Raw genomic sequence first — 19,875 nt, forward strand, 5'->3', positions numbered from 1 at the left:
AGTGGGTGCTGATGGCATCCCCAGGTGAGGATCCAGTGGGTGCTGATGGCATCCCCAGGTGAGGCTCCAGTGGGTGCTGTACCAGATGGCATCCCCGGGTGAGGATCCAGTGGGTGCTGTACCAGATGGCATCCCCAGGTGAGGCTCCAGTGGGTGCTGTACCAGATGGCATCCCCGGGTGAGGATCCAGTGGGTGCTGTACCAGATGGCATCCCCGGGTGAGGCTCCAGTGGGTGCTGTACCAGATGACATCCCCAGGTGAGGCTCCAGTGGGTGCTGTACCAGATGGCATCCCCGGGTGAGGATCCAGTGGGTGCTGTACCAGATGGCATCCCCGGGTGAGGCTCCAGTGGGTGCTGTGGCAGATAACATCCCCAGGTGAGGTTCCAGGTGGGTGCTGCTGTTTCCAGCACTGCTTTGTTAGTGTGACAGCGGCTCTCCAGCCGTCAACACTTTGGATCATGCTCTTCCAGTAGCTGCTGCTTTTGCTGACTTGTTGGATGTACTTGGAAAGTTCCAGGTAGATTGTCTGACTTTGCTGCATATCTGCAAATATCAACAAGCTCCATCAGGCCAGAGTGACCCAGTAAAATTTATCCACTGCCCTGGGCTTAGCAGGCTCAGCACAGCAGAGCCTTAGCAGGGGCAATAATCCAGCCTTCTTTTAGTTACAAACACTGGGCAGTCTCTGTTGGGTCAAATAGTTCCTTACACGTAGGATGAACCTGTATCACACACTGTGGTGTTATTGGCATTTTGTATAATTAAAGAAAACTTAGTGCTACGCAGTGAAAGAGCACAGGCAGTCACTTGTTTTGGGGTTTGTTACTTCTGTGCTATGGATTTATTGATATTGTCTCTAGTGGCAGCAAGCAGTACCCTCCGTGCTACAGTTCCTCCCAGGAATCTTGCATCAAGTTTTTCTCAATCATGTACAAGGGTCCTGTGAAAAAACATCCATCAGGAGCCTCTGCATCAGAGAAATGTGGGAACTGTTCCTGCTTTGCAGCCAGCAGGGCTGAAGCACAGTGAAGTAACATATCTGGGATTAGATTGCAGGGAGATAAATCCCCTCTCTTACTCTACTTAGTTGGATAAGGATTTTCAGTGTGGATTGGAAATTAGAGAGTTACACTCTCATTTCTCCTGAAGTTGATGTGAATTAGGTACCAACTTTCCTCAAGCCCTTCAAAATTCCTGTAGAGCAAACACTACTTTCTCTAATGTACTTAGAAGCAATTAAAAGATCAACCAGCACTGACAAGACGGTTAATGTGGTCTGCAAAGAAAATGCCTTTAAACTCGTCTGGATGTCAGGAACCAAAAGGGGAGGAAAATGGAAAGGACCCGAGTAAAGACCTTACTATCAGCTTGGGAGTCCTGGTAATCAGCTTTGGAGCTGATGCCAAGGAGCTGGATAAAGATGCAATTAAGGTTGCCACAAAGTTCTGGGATACATTGCCGTTCCCAGCTGTGATAACTGAAGAGTTGGCTGCAGTTCCAAAACACCAGCATGATAGTAAAGTAGGAATGAAAGGACAAATATCTTGGCCTTTTCATTTTCCAGACATTTCTGCTCACTATCTGCATGGAGCCTAAATTATCCTGGCTAAATTCCAAGCTATAATCTCTTTTTTTTCCCCCCTCTCTTCCTTGAGTGGGTTAGTAAAGTACAATTAAGCTTTGATATTTTGCATTGCACAAGGGAAAACAGAATAAACATTTCCACTTATTTATGATCCATCTTAGCTCTTGGAGAGTTTGACAGTTTTACAAGGCCCTGACTGCTTATCTTGGTCAGTGCAAACACCCTACTTTGAAAGCGTTGTGTTTGAGCCTTCAGCATGGAGCAGACATCATGTTCCAGTTCCCTTTTTAAGTAAAAGGATATAATGTAAATAAAAACAGTTATTAAAAATCCTGTCACAGGTAAAATGCAGTTCTGAACATCCAGAAATCGGAGTTCTAACACAGCAAATGCATTTTTCACAGGGTGTGTGTAAAATGAAATGCCTTATTAGCAGCTGTAAGTCATGGGGAAGTTACATCAATTCTTGTAGCCCTAGGAAGATGCACAAACCAGAAAGATGTGATGGGAAGCTCATCATTTGATGCTCAAATGGAACCTGAAAACCCCTTGTCGCTTCCAGCACTGGCAGCACAAGCAGGAATGACAGGATCTAAGTCAGTGTGTGAAGGACCTGCCAGTTCCCAGCCCAGGGTCGTGAGCTGGAGGAAGAATGTGTGGCAGAGTTTGACACGGGCTGCCAAGCATGCACGGGGCCTGTTGACTCCAGTTCTGGAGGAGCTGAGGGAGGGCAGTGATGAGAGGAGGCAGCAGCATTCCCCTGCGAGGCACAGCTGGCCCTGCTGTGGCACATCAGGCAGGTTGGGAAGTGGGGACCCTGGGCACCTGCTTGTGTGTGGCTGTTGAGGAGGATTATTGCCATTTAGAGAGGGAAAAAAAAGGTCTTCTGTATAATGGCAGAGGTTGGGAAAGAGCAAAATCCTTTGGATTTTTTTTCTGTTTTGTTACAGAGAGGTGCAATGTGCAGTCAAAGTGAGGAGTCAGTCCTACCCTCTGTTCTGTTCTCTGCTGGGCATGTTGAGAAATCCTTTCTTTGCCACAAGCACCACACTTGCATCCTACAGAAAAAGGGATCAAGGAGGGTCCTGCAGTAACTAATGCAGGAGTGCTGCAAACAGCAAGGAAACCTCTCCAACTGTTCTTCCTGCCGTGGTTTTGGAAGGCATTCAGATTTAAATCCCTTTAATTAATGGAAGTCCTGATCACCATGTGATTCCTACCTGTTGAAACTGGAAAACTATTTTGGATGGAGATAGAAGTAATGCATCTACCATTGGTTTTAAAAATCTGTTTTAAAAATTGCTTTGAAAAAGACCTACAATGAGACACGTCTGTGAAAAGCAATACATGTAGGTAAAGGTTTCACAGTAGGCTGAGCTCCCTGGCCTGGGCAGGCAGCTGCACGTTCCCACAGCCCTCCCTGCATGGACCCACCACTGCCCATGTCCTGCCACTGGAACCTATCAGAGCACGTGGTAGCCAATTCAGAAAGCTAAAACTTCTTAAATCTCATCTTGCCAAACAATAGTGACTCATTTCCTGCCAGTTTGCCTGACAGGACCGGCTGGCATCGGCTCGGGGTGTCAGGGAGGAGTTGGAACTCACAGTTGGGGAATGCAAGAGGCCTCCTGCTTTGGCAGCAACTGAAAGTCACACTGCATCCTGACAGCAAGGTTCACTGTGCTGCTGGTTTCAGAAAGAAACTGATATTTTCCCATTCATTTAGAGTATTTTAAAATTTGAAGTACAGTTTGACATTCTTCTTTAGCTGAAGTTTGCTCACCTCACAGTAAGGCTGACTGGCCTGTTTGATACACAGCTGTCACTGGTTTTGGTTGCTGCCTCTGCCTTGTTGCCTTGTTAGGAAATTGCTTCTTGTCAGGAAAACATCTCAGAGACAATGCCCAAATCTCAGCACAGATGTCTTTCGTTTGTTGCAAACAATCTGGTTAACAGTGCTATTCATTCTGATGGGGATTTAATTCCCACTGTAGCATCTGGTTGCCAAGTACCTGAGGAGTGTGGGTCCTGCAGTCTGCACTCAGGACAGTGCTCAGATGGGGACACACAGCTTCTCAGCCCGGCTGGCTGCAGGAGAGGTGTCACAGCCCTGCTGGCTGCAGGAGAGGTATCACAGCCCTGCTGGTGGAGGGACTGGGGCTCCAGGGAGGAGGGAGCATGGGGAAGGGGCAGCAGCTGTGGAGGGGCTGGGCTGTGTGCTGGCCTGGGGCACACTGAATGCTCTTTGCTGGGGACTGGGCTGAGTCCTGAGCACAGAACGTACCTGTGGGACACAGAACAGCCAAGGGGTGGCACAGGCTGTGTACTCTGTGTTGTTTCTCATAAACATCTGGTAGTAACCTACCACCCATAGCCCATGGGGAAATAGCTGGCTTGGCATGGAAGAGTTGCTGGCAGCCTCTAAAGTAGGAATATTAAGTTTTGCAGGATTTTTTTTTCCAATCTGCTTAATTATGAAATCAGTTCAGGAGAGGGAGGTGATACATTTAGGTCGCTCTGCTATTTCAGTTGTGCAGATAGCACCCAAAAGATGTTAAAAAGTTGTCATCCTCTTGTCTAGGCCAGGTTGCTCCAAGCCCTGTCCAGCCTGGTCTTGGACATTTCCAGGGATGGGGCAGCCACAGCTTCTCTGGGCACCCTGTGCCAGGGCCTCACCACCCTCACGGGGAAGAATTTCTTCCTAATATCTAATCCAAACATGCCCTGTGATTGTGCAAAGGTATGTTAAAAGGCCTGGAGATTTATATCAACAAAGGAAATTCCCCCAACTCCTCTGTCCTTTTTATGGAAGAGGCCACCTGTAAGTGTATATTTTCAGTCATATTCATTGAAAATACCTTCACTAGGTGCAAAGTATTTTTCTGCCTTATTTTTCTATTCTATTTTGCATCACTTTTCATGACTTGGTTTGGTCTAAAAACGGAGTTGTGTTTTTAATGTGTTGGGAACTGGGGAAACTTCAGCCCCTACAGAGTCCCAGTCTGAGCTCAGGATTGCTGTGCACAGGCTCTGCCTGACAAGGCTGAGGTCTTGAATGAGGGCAGCTACACTTTCTCCACAGCTGAGATGGCTGAGTGAGTCTGCTGGGGTTTTCTAAATGAAAATTACTCTGTGAAAACTTTTAGTGTTACGCTGGTCATCCTTCTGGCTCTTTTCTACAAATAGCTTTTATTTTCCTTTTTTACTCTCTGAATACAATGCTTGTCTTTTATTGTCTCTTTACTGCTGTGCTGTGGTAAAGATTATGATAAATTATGGCACTAAATATAGCAGTAAATATAGGCATAGTGTATGCAGGCTGTTGTAGAAGAAATTAGTTTCTGTTCTGCAGTATGATAAAAGAATTTCATCCATCTGTTTTGTGTAAAAATATCCTGGTCTTCCTGTGGTATCACTTTATTCTCAGATGAAAAAGCCATACAGTTTTGTGCAGGGAAGCTTCTGTTAGAACGGCATTGTCCAGTTTGATTAAGTGATAATGGAAACAGTTTTAAGTTTTAAAGCAGAAAAATAAAATCATGGAAGTTGTGTGATATTTTTGGTTAGTGTCTGATTGTACTGATGACTTACAGTTGAGAAGTCTGAGCAAAGCAAGCGGTGAATTTGAACAGGTATGTATGTGAAGTGCCTTGGAATCCTAATCTGTGAGTGTATGTGTAAAGAAAATAGTTTTAGGGAACAGCTTTGTGCCTCTGGCCTATCATGCTACTCTTTAAGGTGCTTTAAAAACCTTTCTCTCTACTGAGCAGGCTGGATTTTAAGGTAGCTCAACAATGTTCCTTTGAAAGAAGTCTTTGCTTTTAGGTTGGTGTCTGGTGTAACACACGCTGGGGTGCACGCAGACCTACAGAAAGTGTATTTGGGAATCCTCTCCTCTTCCACAGCCCCAGAGATGTTGGCAGAGATCAGAGCCTGGGGGCACGCACCCATGCTGACCTGTCTGTGTTTTTGAGGAGTCTGGTGTGTGATTCTGTGAGGTTGAGTTCTGCTCTGCCTCTGTGGGAATGTTACAGTAGTACTGGCCACAGGCCTTCACTGTTGTCACAAAGTGAGCAGCGAGTTCTTGACATCTGCTGTGCTGCACTGGCTGCCAAGTTGTGTAGGTAGTTGGCAAGGAAATAAATATTGATAGACCCTAGCAACAGGTATTCCTGAGAACTCTTGTTCTGGGAATGCTTAGGCCGTGTCCAGTGTTATTAAAGTTGTGAGAGCATTTTAAGTTTATTTATAGGATTTGTTTGTGTCTTATCACCATCTCTCAGTACTGGAATGCATGAGCAGGCTGTGCCGTGTGAGGGCACAGATGTGTGCCCCACACCCTGCTCTGGTCACTTATTTCTACTTGCAGCAGATGCTCCACTGCCCCCACCTCAGGGACAGCTGATTTACCCCTCTGTGTGACATCCCCAGTATGTGTTCAAATCTGTCAATCCTGTGTTTGCTTATCTTTCCTATGGTGGAATGACTGTTGCAGAGCTATGTGCATGTAAGTGCATTGGATACAAGGATTTATTCCTTTTTAGCAATATCCTAACAAAACATTAACACACAAGATTCTCAGAGAGTGTGCCAGGTGAAATTAGCTTGTCACTGACTCTGGTGAGCACTGTCCATGAACAATTGTGTGTTCTCATTGCAGAAATTGAAGCCAGAGAAGCCTGCGACTGGCTGAGAGCTGCTGGATTTCCCCAGTATGCTCAGCTGTTTGAAGGTATGATCACAAAGACTTGCCAAGCAGCTGACACTGAATTTGAGTGGAATTGTTCACATAAATAATATATCTCAGAGCCTGACACTTCTGATGGAAGCACTTCCAAATTCTGTTATATCTTCATGCAAACCTGAAGGAAGGTAGTGGCCTGGTGTGTTTTCTTGCAGAAGGGACATCTCAGCAGGGACTCAGTACAATTCTTTAAAGAACCAAATCTTCCCTGGTTTTCTTTTCCTATTGTTAGACTGTAACTCAGTCAAATTTCTGCTTTTGTTATTTTTAGTTGCTTATAATTTTTTCAGGCTCTTTTTCTTGTAGTGCTGGAAGTGAAGTTTCCAACCACTGATTGGAACCAAAACTCCTCTGAGGCTCTCCAGCCTGTGATCTGAGTGAGATTGCTTTATTGGTGTTTTGACAAAGAATGTTAGAAAAAATCATCTTGCAATTGAAAGTCTTTGCAATTACAACTCAGATTTCAGACTCCACTTTTTTGTTCACAGATATGCAGTTTCCCATTGATGTAAAAACTGTGAGGAGGGATCACGAATTTTTAGATGGAGATGCGATTGAATCACTGTTCAGGTAAACATTAATTGTGAATCATCTTTGGTACCCCCAGCCCCCCAGTTACTTGTTACTCATCTTTTCATGCCTCTGCTTTTATCAGAGCTGAACAAAGTCACCAAATCTGTGACTGAAGGAAATCACTTCTGCACATAGTTTAGTGCCACTATAGTTGGTTGTTTTAGGAATTAAAAGGTAAAGTAAGCACATGTCTGCACTTCCTCTTCAACCAACCTCTCAGGGATGTTACACTGAGCATTAAGTATCTTTTTTGTCATGTGAAATGGCTGCAAGCTGATTAAAAATAACCAGTTCCCTGCAAGCATGGCAGGCTGCTCTCTAGGATCATGCATAATGGAGTGAAGGAATTTCCTCCAATTTCTGTTCCAACAGATAGACAAAAAAAATTATCTGCATGAGATCTGTTCTGTTTTCCTGAATATTTTTTGGGTGAGAAGCAAAGGTACTGGTTTGAAGTTATTGCTTTGCTGCAGCTGTTCAGAGCACACAGGTGAACCTGCATTGTCAGTGCCAAGTCAGACTCAGGGCCCTGTGGAATTTCCCCATGGAACAGTGCCAGGATAGTGTGAGGATCCTGCTTCAATTGCTACTGCAGTTACTGAAGCCTCCTCATTGTGAGGTTGGGAGATTGTTTAGTAGAGTTTCTTCAGCAGAAATGATGATTTCTAACACTTAGGGCACTGGAAAGTTCCTCTCCTGGCGAGGTGTTCTGGTCCTTTTCTGTGCTGTCAGGTCAGCTGAAGTCCAGCTCTGCCTGTACCAGAGCACCAAGAGTTGTTCACACACACATCTCTAAAGCACAGCAGATATTACAGAACTTTGGGTATATTTTGTTTCTTGGTATCACTTCTGTCCTGAGTGCTCCTTGGGAACTCTCGGTGCGCCTCCTGTTGATGCCACCTATTGTTTGACAACTGATGACTAACCTGGGGACCTTACTGATGCCACAAGCTTTAATTAAAATGATAGATAATGCAGTCCTTCCAGGGATACAGGTTAACATCTTGGTTTTAATTTTTTTTCAAGAAGCCCACACAAAATTTAATTTATTTTCAAAATCTTAAATCAATATGAAGTTTTTCACAACCAGTAAAGCTAATAATATGACTTTTTAAAATTAAATCATTGATTATAGTTTTCTTATCTAGTTTTAAGAAGGCAGAGCTGGAAGTGTGAACATCATGGTGCTGTTATTGGTGCTGGTTTTGGGGGCCAGTGTATGGGAGCCTCTAACAGAATGTCAGTCTTCAACAATAATGAAGACTCCATGGTAGATCACAACTAGTTTGGTGCATGTTTGTTTTCAAGCAATAAAATAGTTGAAGTTTAAAACTCCTGTGTTTTTTCTCAAACCCTAGAAGGTTGAACACATTGAACAAGTATGCATCAATGAAAGTGGAAATAAGCCGTGATAGGAAACGGGTATGTCTGTAACATACAGTTCCTGTTCTGATTAAAGATGTGTTTAGCTATTGTATCAAACACCTGGGTTTAAAAGTGCATGAAGGACTAGCAATTTCTGAACTTTCCTTTCTATTCCATCCCACAAAGCTCTGCTATGTCCATTTTATGTTGAGAAAACAGGGATGGAGATTGCAACTATGTAATGTTTGAAACTTTGCCAAGTAGGTTAGGGGTGGCCTTTGAAACGCTTTTAAGATTTGATTTGACACATGTTACTGTCCAACAGTTGCCCCAAAGCCCCACCTCAGCATGGCTATCATTGCTTTCCTAAGTAGTTTCCCATCTTATTTAAGTGCTGAAAGTGAAACTTCACTCCTGTTGACTTAACAAAGAAATTAAAGGGGCAATCCAAATGTTCTGCCAATAGAAGCTGGGTAGGTTTTAGCTGTGCTTTGTGCTCTGCCACTGCAGCTAAATCAGAGTGGTAGCCAAGCTTGGCTGGGCAGCACCAACTCTGCAGAGCCTCTGAGCCGTGGATTAACTGCAGGACTAGCAAGAAAATAATGCCATCTTCTGGAAAAAGGTCTGGCTTTTGGAGAGTTCTGCTCTCTCCTTGGGGCAGAATGGGGCAAGAGAGCCCAGAGAGAAGAGACAGGTGCCTCCCATCTCTCCAACGTTTCACTGTCCCAGCATTCCCTCAGAGTGGGGCAATCCAGCAAAGAGAGCATCTGGTGCAGGTGGCAAGGGAGGCTGAGGGCTCCAAAAGGGTGCTACAGATACTGGTGCTGCCACAGTCCCACAGCTAAACACTTTTTTACCTGAAAATGGATGAGTTTTGGTCACGGAAGTGTGAGAGTGTTTGATTTGTTTGACTTTATGAAAGGCAGTGTAAACCCAATACAATTATCTTTCAAAACCCTTGGATTTGCCACAAAACAGGATTTTTCACCCTTAGATCAAATCTGTCACTTTTTCCTGTAGTCAAATTCCCAGATTTATCAGCATGCTTGGGCATCATTTGTCAGCATGTTTTTCAACTAACTTAGGGTAGATCTTCAATGACTGAATGGTCTCATTTCCCTGTGTTGGTTGTGGGGGTTTTGGAGGTCGGCAGAAAATTTAAGTCTACTTTTTATGCTAAACTGGTTTTTGTAATTGAAAATTTGCCAAACTTTGCCCTTGAACTGGTTTTGGTTTTTTTTCTCCTTCTAAGAGTGACGACTCTGAAGATGATGAACCTTGTGCAATAAGTGACAGATGGGCTTATGAGAGGTGCAGCCAGCGGTGGTCTCGCATCGAGAGCCTGGCAGGTTTCCCAGCAGAGGAAGGTGCTGGTGCTCCCACCCCAGGCAGTCCAGTACTGAAGATCATCAACAACGAGGACGGTGTCTTTCTGGATCATGGTGAGAAGCACGATGTGTCCTCAATTCACAGCACCAGCAGTGCTGACAGTGACATTGTTAACTCCCAAAAACCTTTTGAAGATGTGGAAACCAGCACGAGCTCCTCAAGATGTTCCTCAGTTAAGGTACCCTCACTGGACTCTGCTTTTAGTTGTTCTCCTCCCCCCAGTGAATTTTTAAATATCACTAGTGAAGAGAAGCTTTTGGATAAGTCACCATCTAAAAAGAGGAAGAGCCTTCTAAAGAAAATGGAGAAGCTGCACTTAAGGAGCTGCAATTTAAGGAGCGGTCAGTCAAAGGCCAAACCCATAATAAGTGAACCTGTTCTTCTGGAAGGACTTAATGAAGAAAAGATGAAGATGCTGAACTGTGTAAATATTTCTGACCTTTCTGGCATCCGAACAAAGAACAATTCTTCCTTTTCTCCCCAGAGCTGCAACAGCAGCAATCAGTCTGTAAATAGCAGCACAGGGAGCACTCCAAGCCCTGTTACAAAGCCAGGCAGCCCCTGTGAAGGAAGGGGGACGTATGCAGAGCACATGGACTCCAGCAAGCTGTTGCTGGGGAATGATCTATCCCAGCAAAACCTAAAAAATGACGTGACGGTACAAAAGAACCAGATGTTTCAAATACCACAAGGCCATAAACCTGGCACTTTCCCCACAGTACTTACAGATAGCTCCCTGTCTCCACCGGACAGCTCTTCTGTCAACTGGAGAACTGGGAGCTTCCACGGGTGCAGGAGGAGCCGGAGCAGAAGCGGTTCCAGGGATCCCAAAGGCCCCAGGAGTCCCCTGTCGGACAGGCATAACAGGCTGAGTGTGTATGACAACATGCCCACCACCGACCTGGAGAGCCTGGAGGCCACGCAAGTCGGTGACGATGACGTTTTCTCAGAGCTGAACAGTGTCATAGCAGATGTCAATGGTCTCAAAAAGTTGGTTGATCAGTGGACAGAGAAGTTCTCAGATGATGGGGATTCTGACTTTGCCAGTGACTTGACCTCTTTGTATCCACCCTCCCCTAAAGAAAGCTCTCTTGAAACAGAGGGCTCAGAAGATAAGACAGCAGGGGAGGCTGAGGGAGAGAGCAGCTGTGGCCTGGGCAAGGAGATTGGTTCTGCAGACCTGACATACATCACAGACTCTAAAAAGATCAACAGGTCAGCCATCCTTGGGTTTGCCTTTGATTCTGTCCACTCAAAATATAACTGATTTGCCAGAATAAAGCATTCTAAAGCCTGTCCTAGGTAGCAGAGTCTGCCCTGCTGGTGGCAGGCACTGCTCCACAGGTACCAATATCTAACCTCTGCTGAAATAGGACACTCATAATCTGCATGAGCACTCAGGCAGTTTGTATTGCCAGAGGCCCTCCTGGATGGGAAGTACCTTGTTTAAATGCAATTAACTGCAGGTCATTTTGGAGTCTTGGGTGTTTCACAGATGCAGGTAGAAAACAGGGATGGTGCAAAAGGTCCTAAGGTTAAGCAATATTTATCCCATAGGCACGGGAAGCAGCACTGGTGTGTGGAAGAGAGTGTGAGCCTGGAAAGCCTTTCCCTCCAGACTGATGGCCAGTCAGCTGCCCAGCTGGCCCGCACACAAAAGCTGGCATTGCTGAAACTCACAGCTTTAATGGACAGATATTCCCCTTCCAGTAAGCAGGGCTGGAACTGGTAAGTTGTCTGATTAAAACAATCTGAGCTGGAAAGAGAGGAGTTGATGTAAGCATGTGAATTTCCTTGTCTGTCTACATTGCACATGTTCAAGATGAAGAATTTCATCCTATTAAATTGCCAGCAGCTTTGTGGTTATTTCCATGGCTCCAGGATTTCCTCTGCTATGGGCTGTGCTTTGGCCCATCACTGCTGGTCGTGCTGTTACTCATCTTAAGCACATCATAGTTTCTCTTTAAATTTTCCCAATGGCAGGGCTTTTTCAGAGGACCATCCCAGGGACTGTGGGACCTGAGGTGAGAGGTGGCTGGACTGGGACTCCAGCCTCTTCAGCACTGAGTGTCTGTTTGAACGAAACCAGTGACAAATTCAGACTTACATACATTTTGTGATATAGAAAGAATGAAAAAACCCTGCAGTGCTGTAAAGGGATGGAATGTATTTCCCATGAGGATGCTTTATTAAAGTTAATTTCAGCAATGAAATGAGGAAGTCATCCCTGTAATTGCCTTTGCTGATGTTCTGTTCCTCCTGATGCTGTGTGTACAGGTTTGTGGCAGAATTTGGGGTTGTGACAAAGTGCAGCTCAGCCCTTTCTGATGAGTGTAAAGCAGCAGGTGCAATGTGCTGGACACCTAGTAAGCTGCATCTACTGGTTTTCATTTCCAGGACCATACCAAAGTTCATTAAAAAACCAAAAGCCTCAGACTACAAGGACAAAAATGTGTTTGGGGTTCCTTTACTTCTGAATGTGCAGCGAACGAGCCACCCCCTGCCCAATGGCATCCTGCAAGCCCTGGAGTATCTGAGAAGCCACTTTCTTGACCAGGTATGAACTCGAGGCAGCCCAGAGGAGTTCTGGGCCATGAACAGATCTGCTCCAGGGAAGCAGACTCTCTTTCATACTTCTGTGAAGGACTTCTTTTCCCCCCTAAGGCTCTGAATAGGCAGAAAGGTGTGGATCTGAGCAGGTGGCCTGTGGGGAAATACCAGTGCTGATTCTCTCTGGGAATACCTTTAGCCCTGTGCTGTGTTTTTGTGCTGTGTTTTTGTGCCTTCCCTCACTGAAACCCTCTGCAGTCATGTCTCGTGCTGCAGGCAGTCAGGCTGTCTTTGCCTGGGGAGGTGTCATGTCTCTGCTCCCCAAGGAGGCAAATCTGCCAGACAATGTCATTGTTCCCTCTGTTCTGTGGCTGCTGGTAGTGCCAGAGCTAATGTGAAAATTAGTCTTGTTTCAGCTGAAATGCACCACTAAGCAGAGAGAAAACATTACAGCAGTGCCTGTTACAACTTTTTCTGGAGCTCAGCTGGGTATTTATCCCCTGAGTGGAGATGGCAGAAGAAGTGTGTGCTGTGTATGGTATTTCCATAGCATAGCTGCAGAAATGAAGACCTTGTGACACGAGACATATTGGTTAAAGAGAGGGCTTTTCTTCCTCTGCTTTGACACTGTCTAGAAGTGTTATATGATGCCAAAGTGCAAAAGTGACACTTCTGTGAAGTGACAATGCAAGTGTTTTTCATTTTGAGGCTGTGGTATCCATTCAGTTCATATAAATAAACCAAAGAGTGTAAATACTCTCTCAGTGGCACAGAGTAAAACTGTCACCAGAAGTTTTGGTGGGGTCAAGCTCATGGGAAACTCTTAAATCTCCCTCAGTTGACAATCATATTAAAAGGAATATCAAAATTTCCCTCAAATGCTGGCCTGTGGAAAGATTAGATGTTTCAGATGTATCAGGTGTTACAGGGAGCCTTGTGGCTCTCACAGTCAGTTTGTGTAAGCCAGCACTCGATGTATGTTTGTGTTTGGTGGACACACATTGAAACTTAAGAGCTGCCATGTGTAAACACAGCCTGCCCAAGAAAATGGACATATGTCAATGGTAGTGATTTTAAAAGGCAAAATTAGTACTTTTGTATTATTTAATAATACAAAAATAATAATAAAATATAATAATAAATATAATAATAAAAGCCAAACAAGCATGAAAATTGGTATGTCACAGCTGATTCTGTGGTCATCAGGCATGGTTTGCCTCAGAGAAGTGTCCATGCGGCTTCTAATGATACAAAAGTATTTTGGTGCTCAAAGTCAGTGCCATAGGGTATTTGCTATACAAGGAAGGTGAAGGATCACTTATTTGTCAAAATTTTGATTCCCAGTGACTCCTCTCTTTGTCTCTAACAATTTCTTTTACCCACAGGTTGGCCTGTTCCGAAAATCCGGTGTTAAATCCAGGATTCTGTCTTTAAGAGAAATGAATGAAACCAACCCAAACAATGTCTGTTATGAAGGGCAGTCAGCATTTGACGTGGCAGATATGGTCAAACAATATTTCCGAGACCTTCCCGAGCCTATATTTACCAGCAGGCTCTGTGAATCCTTCCTCCACATCTACCAATGTAGGTACCAAAAGCTGTCATTTTCCAGTGCCTTGGATATCTTAATATTCAGCTGTACAAGGCAATGGCCAGACCAGGACTAGTGCCAAGTCCCCCTGTAGTCAGAGGGGACAGGTCAGGCAGGACATTTCTGAAATAACGAGTTCATTGTGGCTCTGGATTTGGGAGCTTCCTGTCTGCATCCTATGAACCAGCTAGCTCTCTTCCCTGAGGGATGAATGTAATGAAATGCTGCAGCAGCCCCCTTAAACTGTGTCATTTCCTTGTGCAAAATTAAGAAATAACCTAGTCCCCTTGTTCATGGCATGGCATAGCTCCTTGAGCGAGAAGACCTGACATATTGATATATTTCTTTACTGAAGTGCCCAAGAACAGCTGCTGTGAAACAGCTGGGAAATGCCAGCAGCTTTCTGCCTGTGCTCACACTGTTACTGTCCTTGAGACTCAACTCAAAAACCAAGGAAACCCAAAGCTGAAATATTGCATTTAATACAGTTTAAACAGGTTCTATTGCCAGTACTTTGCCCACAAGGAATTCACTTTCAAAAAGCAGATGGATTGGGGAAGGAACTTGAAGTAGGGCTAATAATATTGTTGGGACAGACAAGTTTCTTCTGCTTTTGAGAAATGGTTTGGAAAGACAAATTTTAAGCTTTCTGAGAGGAGTGGTTTTGCAGCCTAACCCATGTGGCTTTTATTGACCTAAGTCAATGAGCAGCTGCTCTTCTGTGTACAGTGTAGGTTCATGGAAGTTCTGTTGGGTTTTATTTCATCACCTGCCAGGGTTTTAAAATTTTGTCTGAAAGCAATTTATTTGTTTGAAGTAAGCTTTCCTCTTGCATTCAGAAATCCTCCTTTGTAAGGACGTCTACAATTGCCATGTCCAAAGGATGTATAACTGTTTTCCTCCAATTATTGTAATCTGGCCACTGTCTACCTCCTGTCTCTTGTTTTGGGAGAGAAACAGCAAATGCCCAAATTCTATTCACCCCACTCACCCATCTTCCAGAGCAAGTGCCCAGATTCAATTACTCTTTCAGAGATAAGAATTGTGCTGCTTTCACCAAGGAGTGTGCTTTGTATGTTCTGTGTATGTGCTTCTACCTGAACAGAGGGAGAAGTGATCTTCTACCCTTTGCAGTGGTGTTAATTGGAGAAATCCTTGTGCTGGGGATGCATGGCAGAATGAACCAGACCCACCTTCCTGCCAGAGCTGTTTGGTCAGACAGTCTCAGTGGGGGTTAGTGTGAATTAAAATCTGCTGGCAAAACACTGGTCTCTGAATTGAGTTATCTGAGAGCATCTGTTCTCTTCACACTTAAAGCTGAAAGGAAAAGACAGTAGAACAGCTCCAAAGTATCACTGCAGAGTAATATTTTATGGGGAGACAGGTCCTTATTTGGATTGTAACTCGGTTCAGGGTATGTTCATTAGCATGGTGCTCAAGATAAATTGCAAGTCAGGCAGCAGCATCCCTCGGTGTGAACATGCACTTGACAGACAGTAGGAGAAATGGTTCATGTTTGATGGAATAATGGCCTTTCCTTGTCTGCTGTGAGCTTGGGACAAGGAAATGGATGAACCTGCAAGCTCAGTGCCCTGCGTGGGACCCTGCTGATGGATGCTCCTTCTGCAAGTCACGTGTGGCTTTTGTCATGGTTTGTGTTTTCAGACGTGCCGAAGGACGAGCAGTTTCAGGCTGTCCAGGCTGCTATTCTCCTTCTCCCAAAGGAAAACCGAGAAGCTTTGAAAATCCTCCTGTTCTTCCTGCGAGATGTGGTGGCTTTTGTTGAGGAAAACCAGATGACCCCAACCAACATCGCCGTCTGTCTGGCGCCTTCTTTATTTCACCTCAACACCCTGAGGCGGGACAGTTCCTCCTCCTCGACCAGGTATTGGCACCTTGATGCTGGCACTGCTGCTGTCCACAGTGCTCTTGCTGGAGCAATGCTTTCTGTAGCTGGCCTAGGCTCAGTGTGTGATTTTGAGGGGGAGATAGACTGTGTGTGTGCCTTGGGGTCTGCCTTAAATCTGGTTGCTCAGGTGCAGCAGGAGCGATGCGGCCACTCACTGCCCAGTGCAGAGGGCCGTGGTAAGGCCCCATTGCCGTGCTCCTGACCAGCCTATGTGTGTCCCTCACCACTGCTGCACTCCCCTGGTTGCCCAGGAGCCCAGCATGTGGCCCACTGCTAGCATTATAGTGGCGCTGGCCATTAGAAATGCGCTCCTGCACTGGCCACCTGAGCCCAGGTGTGGCCTTAAGGCCCTGCAGATACCTGGCAGATTGAGGCAGCTACTGGCACTGGTTCTGCTGGGTGATAAGGGGATTGTTCCTGCCAAATCAAGCCATGGGGATTCTGTAAATTTATCATAATAAGTAAAAGTATCTGGGTTGCATAACATCCACTGTTTGTACGTGCAGTGAGGAAGGTGCCCTTGGGCCAAAGTAGACAAATAATCTCTGAGAGCATTCATGCCTTATCTGGCCTCCTGAGGCAGGGCTGTTTGCTCTGCTCATGCTCCTGGGCTGTGGACAGACAGATGAGGGCAGGAGAGCACAGCTGAATGTGCAGCAAGCATGGTGCTCCCGACAGCGTAGCGAGCTGAACACCTCACGTGGGGATCTACAGGGGAGCACTAGTCCCAAAGCAGAGGCTGTCAGATGTGCTGTTGGCATCTTTCAGGCTCTGGATAGCACAGGGGAAGGGAAAGAAAACACTGAGGATTTTCTTTTGAATGTCACAAAACGTCAGAAAATGCCTCAGGCATGCCTGTGCTGAGCTGGCACACAGCAAGGGAGCCACGGGGCCACCGCGGGGCACCTGGGGATGCGATGGAGTGGCGGCAGCAGGTCCTGCTGGATTGCTGCACTGTTTGAGCTCCTAGGAGCTACGCTCTGGGACATGTTCCTCTTTGCTTTACATCAACGCTGCTCTGAAATGTTAGGACCAAAGATAGCAATGGAGTTTTCTCTTTGTTGTCAGTGTTTAGAAGCCAGGATGCTTTGAAGCTTTAGCTCTGCTGTAACTGTGCATTAATGCCTTGGTGCAGGGTTCCCACTTCAAAGGATTCAAGCTGACAGGTCTGACTCTGAGGAGCAGCACTGAGGACTGTTATCTTCCACCCAATTTTCAAGCCATTTGGCAGGAATGTACATAGATAAAAGTTTCAGAAGCCACGACTAATGATGTAATACCACTAGCATGAATTAAAAGAGGGAACTGTGTTTGAAATGTGTTGGTTGTGGTTTGGGCCAAAGGATTTAAAAGGTTCTACATGGGCTTTGCAGGTACCAAAGGAGCTTGATATTGAAGATTATACAGAAATAAGCTTGGGGTCATTGTTGTTCTTGGCCAAGTGTGTGATGATGTGTTTGGGGAATAAATTCCTTGACTTGCCTTTCTTGAGTGTGCATTACTACTGTAGTAGTGCCCTGGACACCTTTGGGACGTGCTGGGAGGGAATTGACCTTCAGTGGTCCCATTGCATGAGCCCTACATGGCATGTGCAGGTCCTTCAGTGCAGAGTGCTTTGCGTGGTTCCCAGCACTTTGCTCGCTCACCATTCCTCTCACCTTCTCTTCTCCTAGATCCAGTCAGAGGAAGTGCAGCTTGGGGAAGCCAGACCAGAGGGAGCTGAACGAGAACCTGGCAGCAACGCAGGGCTTGGCCCACATGATAATGGAGTGCAACAGGCTCTTCCAGGTACGTCACTCACTGTCACCAAGAAAAAGCTCTAGGTGTCCTGGGGAGGGGCTGGCTTGGAGCAGCAGCTGGGCAATGTCTCTGCCAGCCCAGCTGCTGCTCTGTGCCAGTGACAGATGGGAATCCTGCTGCTGCAGGACAAAATGAGCATTGTGACCACTCCTCCATTCCCCCCTTCATCCCCAATGTGATGGGCTTCACTCCATGGGCTTGGGGACAGCTTAGAGAGCACCTGTGGGGCAGTGGCTGCCATGTGCCCTGGCAGGGATGCCCTGGCCATCCCTGCTGGAGAGTGGGTTGAAGTTTTGTTGCTGGGGCCTGGCCAGAGCAACAGCCATGCCTGTGCCTGGCCACTGACCCCAGTAATCTGAACTTGGACCTTGGCCCACAGACTGACTTCCCAGCTTGACCGCGGCCTTTGCCCATCATTATGGACTTGCCTAGTGAGCCTTAGCCTGTGGCTATCCCTGGTTGCTGCCCCTGGACCTGATCCTGACCTCCCTTGCTGACTCACCTTCCTGGCTCCACCTCGGACCTCATCGCCGTGGACGTGTCTGATGATCTTTACTCTTGGCTGACCCTGGCTGCCCCCTCTGGCTCAGCTCCAGCAGTGGGGGACAGGGCAGCTGCCCTGCCAGCCCTGTTGTCCCACTTGACCCCTGGTCCCTTTCCCTCAGGGGTGCTGTCCACACTCAGCTCAGACCTTCTAATCCTCTGCTCCAGCTGCTTGTCTGGGCAGGGGACACTGCCCCACGGCTCCCCTGCACTGACACATGGCCCTGCCCCAGGGCTCCCCCAGCACTGATTCCTCACCCAGTGCCTGGCTTCTGAGTGACCCCCCACCCCAGGACAGCTGAGCTTCCCAGGGGTCTGATCCCTGCATGGCATCAGTCTCCAGCCCAGACAGGGCTCCTAAGTGGCCCCCTCCACCCCCAGCCCAACCATGGGCCTCTGTTTCCCCAGCAGTGGCCTGAACCCCTCTGCTCAGCTCTGAGGCCCCTTGGGGTGCCCTGACACCACTGCCTGCCCTGTACCCTCTGGTCAGCCCTGGCAGCACGGAGCTGGCCCTGTTCCTGGCTGCATGGCCCCATGGAATAGCCCCATGGGAGCTCTGAGCTACCCTTGCACCCATGCCACTCCACACACCCCTGCTACGACCATTGCTGACTCCAGCCCTGAGCTGTGGGGCTGCCCCTCACCGCGGGGTGCTGGGGTCCTGCTGGTGTGACCCCCTCCCTGCCAGGGTAGGCACTGGGAGCTGAAACGCAGGGATTGCCTGGAGAGGGCTGTCCCCCTTCTGCTGGAGGCCACAGCTCAGTGTGGCAGCCCCTGCCATGCCCGTGCCTGGAGGAACACCCGGGTGTGCTGCTCTGGACCCAGACCTGGACTGGTCACTGTGGCCACCACTGGACTGCGGCCGACGCTGCTTCTGCCACTGAAGCTGAGCGTGCGCGGCCCCGCGAGCAGGACTCGGCTCGTCACCACTGCCAGCCCAGCCTGCCCGGCCTGGGCCCAGGTAGGGCGGGCGGGGGCCTGGCTGGCGAGGCTCTGCCCCAGCCCCAGGAGCAGGGAGAGCTCCATGGCACGGGTGTGGGTGCAGGTGGGGGACAGGGAGCACAGCACACGGCCTGGGCAGCTGGTGACGTGCCATGGCTGTCACCCTGCTGTCACTGTGGCACCAGTGCCAGGCCTGCGGGGTTTGTGGGCAGTGCTCAGCCACCGGGAGAGTGCGTTTGCACAGCTCTGCGCTTGCTGAAGTGCCAGCTGCTGCCCACCACATGAGGTGCTGGACACTGACCAGCTGTGAGAGCAGAGCCCTCCCCAGCTCGGGACATGGAAGAATCTGATACAGATCTCTTATCTCTATATAGACAGATATATATATATACACACACATATGTACATATACACACATGTATATGTCAGTGAGCACCTGCATCAATGCACCACCTTCTCTCCACTGGTACCACAGCTGCATTTTTGTGCTGCTTGAGGACTCTGGAAGTTTTTTTAGGAGGCTCACAGCAGAGCCTCCAGCAAACCCCAAGGCAAAGGCACGAGCTGCAGCTCCTTGTAGTTGCCCATGATTGATATACACTGCACAAAGAGGTTTGCAACTCTGTAGGGATTCAAAACATTGCTGCTGAGGGGAAAGGCATTTCCCTTGTGTTTCCTTCAGAGGGAATGTAGTTTAACTGATCTGCTCCTCCCCTGGGCTTCCTGCTCCTCCAGGTAAAACTGCTGCCTGCCTCCCCGCACCATCACAGATGACATCAAAGGCTGGGTGACCTGCTCATACCTGGCACCTAAGGTAAAGTAGATGGAGGGAGTATGGATCAGAGTATTGTTGGTTCTGGGAGTGTGGGTTGGTGGAGGGC

At 47.3% G+C, this 19,875-nt stretch overlaps 1 protein-coding gene across 6 annotated transcripts in view; it reads left to right on the forward strand.

Moving 5' to 3' along the window:
• The window catches only part of LOC137482946 (rho GTPase-activating protein 7-like), a 52,197-nt gene that overhangs the window by 30,922 nt on the left and 1,400 nt on the right, over positions 1 to 19,875 (forward strand). For 3 of the 6 annotated variants that reach the window (XM_068205609.1, XM_068205610.1, XM_068205612.1), the window contains exons 2-11: positions 6,249 to 6,320; positions 6,821 to 6,902; positions 8,264 to 8,327; positions 9,523 to 10,874; positions 11,217 to 11,387; positions 12,057 to 12,216; positions 13,595 to 13,793; positions 15,466 to 15,685; positions 17,383 to 17,497; positions 19,730 to 19,808. In XM_068205609.1, the coding sequence (XP_068061710.1) occupies positions 6,249 to 6,320; positions 6,821 to 6,902; positions 8,264 to 8,327; positions 9,523 to 10,874; positions 11,217 to 11,387; positions 12,057 to 12,216; positions 13,595 to 13,793; positions 15,466 to 15,685; positions 17,383 to 17,497; positions 19,730 to 19,768 (2,474 nt within the window). In that variant the 3' untranslated portion in view covers positions 19,769 to 19,808. Of the gene's footprint in view, positions 1 to 6,248; positions 6,321 to 6,820; positions 6,903 to 8,263; positions 8,328 to 9,522; positions 10,875 to 11,216; positions 11,388 to 12,056; positions 12,217 to 13,594; positions 13,794 to 15,465; positions 15,686 to 17,382; positions 17,498 to 17,888; positions 19,023 to 19,729; positions 19,809 to 19,875 lie in introns of those variants that run through there. The other 3 variants (XM_068205615.1, XM_068205613.1, XM_068205611.1) reach the window with 2 other exon arrangements.

Source organism: Anomalospiza imberbis, chromosome 15 (genome assembly GCF_031753505.1).
Source record: "Anomalospiza imberbis isolate Cuckoo-Finch-1a 21T00152 chromosome 15, ASM3175350v1, whole genome shotgun sequence".
NCBI classification, from domain to species: Eukaryota; Metazoa; Chordata; class Aves; order Passeriformes; family Viduidae; genus Anomalospiza; species Anomalospiza imberbis.